General features: G+C 44.9%; 1 protein-coding gene across 3 annotated transcripts in view; it reads right to left on the bottom strand.

Moving 5' to 3' along the window:
* Nucleotides 1-12,549, bottom strand: part of nfatc2a (nuclear factor of activated T cells 2a) — a 212,838-nt gene that overhangs the window by 121,586 nt on the left and 78,703 nt on the right. For all 3 annotated transcript variants that reach the window (XM_038803128.1, XM_038803126.1, XM_038803127.1), the window contains exon 4: nucleotides 2,841-3,043. In XM_038803128.1, coding sequence (XP_038659056.1) covers nucleotides 2,841-3,043 — 203 coding nt within the window. The remainder of the gene's footprint in view (nucleotides 1-2,840; nucleotides 3,044-12,549) is intronic.

The following is a 12,549-nucleotide window of genomic DNA, read 5'->3' as shown; positions in this document are numbered from 1 at the left end:
GCAAAAACCCACCATTTTGCTTAACAGACACAGAACAAATAAATGAGAAATCCACAGAATCAGAGATTCTATTTGACCATTTGGCACTGCATTCTTTCCACTGAAACCCAGCAGTTACTTGAACCAAGAAACTTAAGTGTATTTGGCAAGGCCTAAAGTTTATGAATTCTAGTTTATGAATGGATGCAGCTGACGTTTAATCAACTAAAATTATGGTGTGTACAGCACAAGAAAGCTGGTCAGTTTTTCACTCTTTATCCAGCATTTCCCTCCATTCTGCCCAGTACTCTTAGAATGATCAAGCTTGTGAACATCTCTATAAGTCATTCCGGAATGGACCTGCCAAAGGACATAATTGAGTAGTGCAGGAAAGAATGTACCAGTATTCCTCAGTCTACTCCACAAAGCATCTTCTGTGCTGTACAGAGCAGTTCAGTGCCGCTTCTTCGACCCCAAGAGCTGAAGCTACTCCAAGTTCAGCACCCACAACTAGAAGCAAGCCGGCAGGAAATGATAGATCACAAGTTACTGCTTCATAGCTTAAGATAAACACTCACAATTTGCATTACCTTCAATGTGGAAAAAATATGGTCTGTAATTTTATTAAAACAGTAACTCCAAGTGATTTCCAACAAAACGTCCACTTCCACTGATATAAGTTGAATCTGAACTTGGATTATAGATCATAGATCATAGAATTTACAGTGCAGAAGGAGGCCATTCGGCCCATCGAGTCTGCACTGACCCTCAGAAAGAGAACCCTACTTAAGCTCACGCCTCCACCCTATCCCCATAACCCAGTAACTCCACCTAATCTTTTAGACACTAAAGGGTAATTTAGTGGGGCCTAACCTGCACATCTTTGGACTGTGGGAGGAAACCGGAGCACCCGGAGGAAACCGACACAGACAGGAGGAGAAAGTGCAAACTCCACACAGACAGTCGCCAGAAGCCGTAATTGAACCCGGGTCCTGGAGCTGTGACGCAGCAGTGCTAACCACTGCGCTACCATGCCACCCAAGCAGGAGAGCCAACAGAACACATTTTAGAGTTTATAAGTTTCTACATTATAAGAAAAGTTGGCCCATTATAAGAAAAGTGTTTACATGTTAGTCCTTGGTGCTGTATGTAACCTAAAGAATGGAGGAGTAGGGAGCCTAGATGGAAATTTGACTACACCTTTATTTCTGACCAGCAATTCAGGACAGTGCCAATAATAGATAATATTAACTTTTAGCTGTGACAGGCAGAGTTCTGGAGGACTTTGCAACTAATAAGTACTTGAATAGGAGGGTAAAAAATTTCTGAAGCATAACATTTAGGCTATTAAGTCTACACTCTGGCATGTGCCAGTGGCCAAAACGATGATGGTAAAGGTTAAACCATTTTTGACATGTATTGGAAGACAACAATTCAACCTGCACCACAAATTTCCTTCTGTATTTACTGAACATGAAAATTTAATGGAGGAACCAAAAAACAATTGCATATATATTGTAACTTTAACACAGAGAAAATACCCCAAAGTGTTTCACAGAAAGACTAAAAACACCAGATGCTGACTCGAACAAAGAGATACGATATAATTAAGTGTGACCAAAGGCTTGGTGAAACAGAAAGTTTTAAGGAGAGTCGTGCATGATCTGCATGGGTCAGGACTTCAATAATGCGAGGAAGTTGAACTTGGCTCCTCTTTTAATGTTTTGGCAGAAGGTCAGAAATTGTGTTTTACTCTTAGGTTAAAAAAAATCTTACTCGGAGCTCCAATTGATCACTTTCCAATCTACCAATCTCAATAATGCCACTGTCTTGAGAGTTTCAATTTGAGTAATTTATGCATTATCCTTTTTCCTGAAGACTGATGATTTTAATCATTTCCTTTTAAGTTTTTAATCATGGGTGTGGATGCATCTCTCAAAAACCTGTGCTTGCAGTATTGACTTTTGAGAATGAGAACACATCCAAACAAAATGCAGTAAAAGTTTGGATTGGGCCAATTTTTAATGCTGCACTTTCACTTCCAATTTACAAACAAATATGTTGCCAGTGCAGAAAAGCGAAAATTCAAAGTTCAGAGGTAATGTGCAGGAGTACATGGAAAGGCAGGGGAATGGCACTAAGTCATGATGCTCGTTTTGAGAACTGATGCAGATATGATGGGCTGAATGGCTTTCTTCCATGTGTGACAATTGTGTGACATAAACTTGATCAGATATGTTAATCCAAAAGGTCTTGGGCAGGAAAAAAATCTTTTTCAAGTTATATATTTAGCAAATTCATGTTCTTAATGGGGAAGGCGGTGTCACAAGTGAGGAATATTTTCCCATCTTCCTAAAAATCGCATTGAGTAATCCCAGGTCAGGCATAGCATGGACCATATATGAAATAAAGACCTCGCACTATGCACAACAATTCACCATTATCCTAATATCAGAAAAATATCCCCTTACTGCATCAGTATGAAATTTCTTCTTTCAGGTTAAATGGCAGTATCAGGAGTACCTTGTTTTTAATAAACTAGTTCATGCTTTTGGGTGAAACAAAGTAATTAACAGATTAAACAGGTTAACAGATTTGCTAACGTAGTGAACAGGGACAATCACCCAAATGTCTGGGCAAATTCATTCAACATGGTGCAAAGTGAAACTGGATTGATACTGACAGATACAGGCCACATAGGACCTTCATCACAGGCAAGAGGCTTTCATTTTGTCAGTTTCTGCTGCATTAAAGTCAGATATAAAGGCATTGTGTTCACTTCAACAGTCGCAGGCTATTATTCAACTAGTCCTGTTTATGAAGAAATATTGGATAAAATATAAATAAAATAATAGTCTTACACTGCTTTCATGTTGTTCTCTGGCAGAAGCGGGATTTCTAAAACCTTGGTATTTCCACAGATTTTCTCGTAGCTGGTGGTTGAGACTGTCTTGCCGGTGATGCGATGGACTTGATAAAAGGCATGTGGTCTCAGTAGCCGCTCGTCTGCTGTTCCAATAAATATGTGCAGGCTTAAGGGCTTGTTTTCCATGCAGCCAAGGAGCTGACAAAAGACAAGACAACTTAATATGAAAGTTCTCAAGACAAGGCTCATATTAATTCCTTTTAGGTTGCTTCACATACTGGTAAAGGTAAACTACAACAGCTTTGAATCATGGTTTAATAAACACGTTATTGCTTTTAAGGCAGCAGGGACTTTCTTAGTTAGCTTATGTAGTCTTCACTCAAACGCCATCACAAACAGAATGTGCACCCCATGTTCTTGCATGTCATAGCCTCCTTAATTTACGAATGTGGTGTATTTAATAAAATGCCCTAAAAGCTTCAGTATGCATTTTCATGAATGGGGTCACTGCCAAACCTTGCAGCACTTTCAAAAGCTGCAGCTACCTTCACGCTAAAGGCATTGAATGTTGTTTTACGTTTCACACTCTGATGTCCACTGGTCTCACTTGAAAAATGCGTTCAGATACACCGCACCACGAGCAGAATGCGAGATAAATAGCAGGACATCGGTCAACAGAATAAACACTTTCAATACCCTTTTAGGTTACAGCAAATATGGGCAAATATCATGATTTGTTTTCATATGTCGTCTCAATTTATTTAGGTAGCTCCAGGGCATGGAGCTCAAATTCTAACTTTGAACACTCAGGACTTCAGCTGCAATCCAGATGGTCAAATCTTAATAAATTCTGGTGTTTCAAAGTTTAACTTAACAGACCTAAAGACGAAGTTACAAAACCGATGTAAGGCTTGGCATCTGAACATCTGCATCAATCTGAACCAAAAGTTGAGTTTTCCCTGCTCATTTCCTCGAGCAACACCATAGAATCATAGAATGTTACAGCACAGAAACTGACGGCTCAGCCATCAGATTCACATTGATGGGGTTGTCCTCATGAGGTACGAAATGAAATACATCCTGTTGTTTGTACTCCAAATCCCACTACCAACCGTCCTTTTAATATAATTTCGAGACTTATTTTAAACATCAATTTGTGGCAAATTATAACCAATCTATTAAGTTATTTTTCCAACTCACCTGTTCTATTTTGGCGTTTTATTGATGTATGTCCCCGATCTAACAAAATGGGAACCGTCCCATAGCCAGCCCATTCAGCTGCGTGCTTGCCACACTTGCTGCGCCTAGAAACACATTGTTATGTAACTCGACCCCTGTTAGATACAGGGCCTCAGAAGGAATTACGTGGGTAATGCTGCACTTTGTCCTGTTTCCTGCACTGAGGAACCCCATTCGCTGGAACTCCTTAGTGCAGGGAAGATCGAGACGCCATTTAAAAATGACGTCCCGATCTTTCGAGCCCCTGACATGTTCCGTGAAGCCCCCCCCCCCCCCCCCCCGAAAGCCCAAATCAGCCATAAGGGGCTCCCTGTCACCATCCTCCCCCCCACCTCACATGCACATGGCACCCCCAGGCCCAATTGCTGTCAGTTCAAAATTTCCAGCTTGGCAGTGTCGACCTGGTACCCTCGCAGTGCCCCTGCCAGCTGTCAGTGCCACATGGGCACCTTGGCAGTGCCAGGCTGACACACTGTCAGAGGACAAGCATCTGGGGCACTCCGAACCCGTGGGAGACCCCATGAGTGCCATTCCGCCTGATCCCAGTTTGTGGGGACGAGTACTAAATGACGCTCACTCGAGGTCTCCTAGGTGAAGGGAATTGATAAAAATGCCTCTGTTACCTCAGGGAACTGCATTGGTTACCTCAGGGAACTGCATATTACGGTAAGACTAGCTGTCTCGCCCTAATATGCAGATTTGCCAAAAGTGGTCAAGATTCACATTGCGATCTAACGAGGCATAGTGAACCAGATAGATCCTGGCAGTGGGGTCTCTTGGCATCTATCGGCCACATTGCCCTGCGGTACGCTGACTTTCAAGGGCAACGCGGCCAGTAGATTGCGTCCGTAATGTATGATGTACTCAGAAGCTGCCTTTCATTCAGCCGCTGTCTTCCTTCTCAGCATATGGTCATTGCTGAGGTGCTGGAACATATTGCCCATCTAAGTTGCTCTGTCCAGAGTTTTCTGGAGCTGATGGGCTTCTATTAGTTGCTTGCTAGGCCACTTCAGAAAGCAGTTAAGATTCCACCACACTACTGTGGAACTGAGGTCACATGTAGGCCAGACTGGAGAAGGGCAGCTAATTTCCTTCCTTGAAGGACTCCGCTGAACCAGTCAGATTTATACATAATTCTGACAGCTTCACAGCCACATTTACAGATACCAACTTTTCACTTCCAGGTTTTTTTTAAACTCAATACAAATTCTGAAACTACTGTTTTAATTTTTTTCATTTACTGAGAAATGCCATTCAACCTTGTCATTATATGAGATGAAAATCACAACTTTGCAGTGTTCAACTACACATCAAATTATCAAGGTATATATGGCCTAAATTTTTAAGTCCATGCTTAAGGTGGGGAACCTTGGTAGCGTATATCACACCATTAATAGTTGGAAAATTAAAGGGCGCATGCACTCAGATATTCCAATTTGTGCTGTTAATTGTGAAAATATGAAGAAGGCAAAGATGGGGATGCTCGTCATAATTTCAGGATAGTACTTCCATTTTTAGCTAACATTGATTCCCATGTATTGGCCAACACCAGCCCGGTTATAGAATTAGATTCAAATAATTTTAGACATGCAACACTTCTCTATATACACTTCCTGAGGTTCGCAATTCACTTTTGATGCAAGTGAACAGCGGTGATTCTTGTTGTTTTGGGAATAGCTGGTTGATACACCCAGTTGCCACCAAACTGAAAATCTGCAAGTGTTAAATGTGGACAGCTCAAATAAAAATACAAAAGCCTGGAGCATTTTCACTGAAAGCTGCCAAGAATTTGCCAAGATGCTCACATATATTTGCAAATATATTTAACAATAATGAAAATTGATCTGACTATACACTATAGATCATGGGCGCGATTCTCCGCTGCCCAGGCCGGGTGGGAGAATCGGGGGAGGGCCAAGCGGGCTGCCGTTCCCGACCTGTTCACGCCGGCAGCAACCACACCTGGTCGCTGCCGGCGTGAACATGACACCAAAGGTGAGTTTGTGGCTTGTGGGGTGCGGAGAGGGGAGCGAGCACCACGGCCGTGCTCGGGAGGGGACTGGCCCGCGATCGGTGCCCACCGATCGTCGGGCCGGTGTCTCCAAGGGACGCACTCTTTCCCCTCCGCCGCCCCGCAAGATCAAGCCGCAACGTCTTGCGGGGCAGCGGAGGGGAAGACGGCAACCGTGCATGCGCGGGTGACGTCATTAGGCACCGCCGGCCGTGTCATTCTCGGCGCGCCGCCTTGACGGGGAGAATAGGGGGCGAGGAGCGGCCTCCGATGCCGTCGTGAAACACTCCGGGTTTCACGACGGCGTCGGGCGTTGCGGAGAATTCCGCCCCATGATCTAGATTTGGAGCTATATCTCCATTCATTCACAGTGGCTGAGTCAAAAACCTGGATCTTCCTATCTAACCAGCACTCTGGGTGTATCTACACCACATGTACTGCAGGCAGCTGACCACCACCTTCTCAAGGGCAACTAGAATTGGGAACAGATTCCAAGAAAGATTTTTTTAAAACTATTGGTCAAAGTCCTACTCATATGATGTATATTTGTTTTTACCATTTTAGGGCCTAACAGCTGATTCTCCTCAGGGCTTAACAAAATAAATTGGGTCATTACAATGGAGATCAAGGAAATGTTGATCAAGTTCAGTCAGTTCAGAAAAGATTGGTAAACTTATTTTTAAATAAGTGCAGAATGAGAATAATGAGGTAAAAAAAGATTACATTCTGGTATAGATAATTGCTGAGGCTATTTTGGAAGTGTTTGAGGTCTTCAAAGGTTTACTTATTTATTGGGGAATTTTCAAAAAGTATCTAGACGAATTCTGAACTTGGTTTGATTTTAAAAAACAGGATTTAGAGGAACATGATCCATGTTTTTCAAAGGCTGGAAAGCATTAAGGATATAAAGGCAGTAAAGTCTGAATTTCCACACAGCCGGCGAGCATCCCCACAAAATAAAATGGTGATTGAGGCCTGGATTCTTTAGTCGAGCGCCCAAACCTGGCCCCCTCCATTTTTGCAGGGGGTGGGAAAATGGAGGTGGGGGGGGGTTGCACTTTGCACTTCCATGGCCATAGGGATAACTTCACACGTTAAAATGCAGCTTTCTTTAGTTGGAACCCCTTTTCGCTAGTGAAATATCCAAAACACGTCTTGTGCAATTTAGAGCTTTCAGGATGAAGTCTAATCTTTGGAGATGTAGGGTACCGCTTCGGAGAAGCCAGAGACATTTTAGATAGTCCAACAACAACTTTGGGAAGGGAGAGGTGTCCTTTGGAAGGAGTAAGATTAACGTAGACACTTACATGCATAAAAATTGGATAAACGCATTGAAACTGTCAAGCTCAGGAAAACTATCAAGGGACGTTTCAAGGGATCGGTGATTGAAACTGTTAAGAAGCTGTCAAAGGAGCTGTCTTGGCATTTGAATTACAGGCCTTTTAAATAATTAAGTTGGGAGAAACAAAATAAGTGCTTGCTATTTCACTTTGTTAGTTGACATAGGCATGAGGGTTGTCATTATAGGATTAGTGCTGCATGACCGATTTCACAAGCTACAGTTATCACAGTGGGTGCCTGCCAATTCACAATTTGATGTGCCGCTCTACGTGCTTCGAAAGTCTTTGACGTGGGCCTATGAATACAAATGTTTGTTGCTTTAAGGGTGGTTGATGGAATTTAAATGTAGTGAATGGGTTTTTAATCAGTGAAAGTGTATTCTTTGTAAAGCAAATTCATCAACTGGAACTGAAAACTTTATTTTATTTCCCCTCAGCACAGGCCCTGAGGTCTGCCCAAGGTGGATACTGGGTGAGTTAGGATAGAAGGCAGAGGGGAAAAGGGTGCTTAGTGGGGGCAATTGTTGGGATAAGTTGATACTAAGTTAGCATAGATAGAGGGATATAAAGTGCCATAGGGTGGAGAAGTATAGATTGGCATGGGGCTGTAAAGGACCCTGGGGGTTGGTGGAGGAGCATATGCTGACATGAAGGGTGTGAGAGGCCATAAGGTGGGTGGGGTGATAAGCGTGCTATGGATGGGACTTTGGGAGTGTGGAGGGCAGGGGGAGAGCTCAGGGACTGTTTTTTGGTTATTTGTGCAGCTGGGAAAAATGCTGCCTCCGAACAATCAGAATGTATGACTCCCATTACACCTTACCCCTCTACTGGCTGAACTGTATATTGTTTCCTCAGGTTTCAAAGATCACTGAAATGGAAAGGAGACCAGAGAGGGCCTTCGCCTCTCACTCTTACCTGGCAGCAAGATCTGAAGGTCTGCATTGAAGTGTTCTTTCCAAAGGACTGGGGGGAAAGAGGCCAGCCTATCCAACGAAGCTGGCATGCATGGAAGTGGCCAAGGAACTGAGCACAGGCGTGTGTTCCCTTCAGTCTGGAGGCAGTGCATCAAGAGGTTCAAGGATGTCAAAGGTGCAGGAAAGATGTGTGACATAGCCATTTCAAGTGTCAAGAAGCCCACTCTGACTTTCCGAGAATTGGTCTCTAAAAATCCCCTCAGACCGACACACATTGAAGCATCATTCATTCCTCCTTTCATTCCAGACATCTCCTCAAATTCCCATCTAAGCAGCCATCCCTATCTCTCGCCATTCTTTCACTGTTGCTGAGTCAAAATTCTGGAACTCCCTTCCTAACAATACTGTGGGTGCACCTACACTACATGGACTGCAGCAGTTCAAGAAAACAGCTCACCACTACCTTCTTAAGGGCCTACTCAGTGAAGTCCACATCCCTTGAATGAATGAAAAAACATTCATCCTTCTTTTTGTGCTATCTCACACCCATGCCTCACAGTCAAACTCCACAAATGTTCTTCACTTTGCTTCGCACAATCTTCCATTGGCTTCCTCTCCTAGAACACTGATTCCACTCCTAGAACATAGAACATGCAATGCAGAAGGAGGCCATTCAGCCCATCGAGTCTTCACCGACCCACTTAAGCCCTCACTTCCACCCTATCCCTGTAACCCAATAACCCCTCCTAACCTTTTTGGACACTAAGGGCAATTTAGCATAGCCAATCCACCTAACCTGCACATCTTTGGACTGTGGGAGGAAACCGGAGCACCAGGAGGAAACCCACGCAGACACGGGGAGAACTTGCAAACTCCACACAGACAGTGACCCAGCAGGGAATTGAACCTGGGACCCTGGCGTGTGAAGCGACAGTGCGAGCCACTTGTGCTACCGTGATGCCCACCTGATGTTGGTGTTGGCATGGTGGTTTGCCTTGCTTGTCATCCGGGGTGCAAGGTAGAGCTGAAAAAGCAGCTCACATGCTACAGTGAAGCAGGGAAATGCAGTCTAGGTGAGTCCAAGACAGCGGAACTGACTTCCAGGAAATTGGAAATCACCTGCGTTTCAGTGGGAGCACACACTCAGTACAGGTGCTGAGGAGACCTGCCTCTCACCTAGGCACGGCAGGCAGTGTCACTTTTTTGAAGGCTTCCCAACCTGTCAAGTCTCACTGAACAAGTATCCTGCGCTGTGTTGTCACCTGGTTGACTCTGGCAAATTCAACACAGCTCTAGAGACCAGTGTGCTGGCGGTTAAAGTCAGAAGTCAGAATAAAAGCAGCAGTTAATTCCCTATTTACATATTACAGTTACTACAGCAAGCTTGAAAACCCACACATGTCAAACACAGAACTGAGCAGAATGATGTCACGATCCAGGCCTGACAGATTTTTATACGATTTAACAATTCCCACGCACCCTAACCTGCCTACCCTTTAAACTTATGATATTATCCATAGAATCAGAGAATAATACAGTACAGTAGGAGGCCATTTAGCCCACTCAGTCTGTGTTGGGTTTTTTTTCAAAAGAAATCCAGTTAGTCCTATTCCCCAAACTGTTTGTCACATCCCTGCAATTTTTCCTTCTTCATGAGATCTGTCCAATTTCCTCTTGAAAATTACTAGTAAATCTGTATTCATCATAATATCAGACATTGCATTGCAAATACAAACCAAACTTTTCCGCACGCTGCCTGTGGATCTTCTTTATCCTTAAACCCATTCCCTCAATTTGCCAGCCCTCAGCCATTGAAAACAGCCTCTCTTCATTCATACTCTATCCAAACCCTTCATGATTTTAAATGCCTCTATTAAATTTCCTCTTTTCTTCTCTAAGAAGAACATCTCCCACTTCTCCAGTCTATCCGTCTGACTGTAATCCCTCATCCTTCAAATCATCTTGGAAACTCTCTCCTGTAGGCTCTCCAAAGTCGACATGTCTTTTCTAAAATGTAGTTCCCTGAATCGGCATGTCACACCAACTCAGGTTGAACTAGGGTTAGGTCATTTCCTTGTTTTTTGAACTTTATCTCTAACAAGTGGCTGGTTTAGCACAGTGGGCTAAACAGCTGACGTGTAATGCAGAACAAGGCCAGCAGCACAGGTTCAATTCCCATACCAGCCTCCCCGAACAGGCGCCGGAATCTGGCGACTAGGGGCTTTTCACAGTAACTGCATTGAAGCCTACTTGTGACAAGAAGCGATTATTATTTATAAAGCCCAGGATCCCAAATTCCCAAATGTATAATTAACAGCTTTGGTAATCTCACCTGCCACTTTCAAAAATTTGTGCACAAACATCTCCAAATCTCTCTTCATTAAAATTTTACCAGACACATTGGCACACATATGTGTACCTGAGTATCTTGGGCGGGAGTCTCTCAGCCCGGGGCCGGGCTGGAAAATCCCCACGACCGGCGCGAATCTCACGCCACGCCGCTCCAGCACCGGCACGCGATTCTCCGCAGAGTGGCACATCGCCGCCGTGGTTGGCGCAGCGCCGGTCAGGGGCCGCTCTATGCGGACCCCCTGCCGATTCTCGGCCCGGGATGTTGTGAAAAACCAAAGTCCCGCCGGCTCCATCCACACCTGCTCTCAGTCGGCGGGAACTCGGCGTGGAAGGGTCGGGGGGCGGCCTGTGGGGTGGAAAGGAGTCTGACCCCGAGGGTGGGCCTCCAATGTTGCCTGGCCCACGATCGGGGCCCACCAATTGGCGGGCTGACCTTTCTGGCTGGGGGCCTCCTTTCTTCTGCGCCGGCTCCTAAGGCCCTGCGCCATGTTGCGTCGTGGGCGGTGCATTGAAGGGAGCCACTGCGCATGCACGCCTTGGTGCCGGTGCCACTGCGCATGTGCGCGTTGGCGCCAGTGCCACTGCGCATGCGTGGATCCCACGGTGCACAGTTGATGCCGGGATCAACAGCTGGAGCTTCGTGAACCGCTCCAGTGCTGTGCTGGCCCCCTGTAGGGGCCAGAATTGCTGATCCTGAGGCCTTGTTGACGCTGTCAATAAACGCAATGGCATTTCCGACGGCATCAACACTTAGCCTCAGGATCACAGAATCCTGCCCCTGGTCCTTAAGATAATTACGTTTTAACTTTTATTTCATGTCTGGCTTCAAAGAAACTTAAATTTCCAGAGTTTCAGAGGAGAGAGTTTCCTTCCAAATTGAGTGCAGGGTTGGCTGATGGGGAGGAGTTAAGCTGCATAAAGCAATAGCTGTGCTTTGTTGCTTTTTTATTTTGTTTACTAGTGTGAAACCAGCCACTGTTGAAGGTGGGAAACATGTATAAATCTGTTTTGTGACCCTTTTTCACACATAACGATTACAAATTGCCGGAGGATAGCATGCTTCATTCTATGGTCATAAGGAAGTGTGGGGCTAGAAATTCGGGCACTTGAATTTTTGGCCATCTTACCCACACAGTATTAATAGCTCAAGATCAAATGAGGAAACCCAAGCTGCTTCAGACTTCATCATGTAGATGGCTCTGGTTGTTGGAGGTCAGTCATCTGAGACATTAATGCAGGCGTTCCTTAGGGTAGCGCCCTAGGCACAACCATCCTTCGCTGCTTCATCAATTACCTCCTTCCACCATAAGATCAGAAGTGGGGATGTTCGCTGATGATTGCACAATATTCAGCAGCATTAGTGGCTCCTCAAACACTGAAGCAGTCCCTGGACAAATGCAGCAAGATCTGGACAACATCGAAACTTGGGCTGACAAGTGGCTGGCAACATTTGCAGCACACAAGTGCCATGCAATGACCATCTCCAGCAAGAGAGAACCTAATCATTGCTTCTTGACATTCAATGACATTACCATTACTGAATCTCCCACAATCAACATCCTGAGGGTTGCCATTGACTCACAACTGAACTGGACTAGCCATATAAATACTATGGCTAGAAGAGCAGGTCAGAGGATAGGAATCCTTTGGTGAGTAGTTCACCTCCTGACTCCCGAAAGCCTAATAACCATCTACAAGGCACAATTCAGTGGTCTGATGGAACACTCTCCAATTGCCTGGATGAGTGCAGCTCCAACAACACTCAAGAAGCTTGACACCATCCAGCACAAAGCAGCCCACATGAGAGACACCTCGCCTACAAACATTCACTCCCCAAACCATTGACGC

Source organism: Scyliorhinus canicula, chromosome 7 (genome assembly GCF_902713615.1).
Source record: "Scyliorhinus canicula chromosome 7, sScyCan1.1, whole genome shotgun sequence".
Taxonomy (NCBI): domain Eukaryota; kingdom Metazoa; phylum Chordata; class Chondrichthyes; order Carcharhiniformes; family Scyliorhinidae; genus Scyliorhinus; species Scyliorhinus canicula.
Note: the sequence above shows the minus strand (reverse complement) of the source record. Positions and strands in the feature narration are given on the sequence as shown.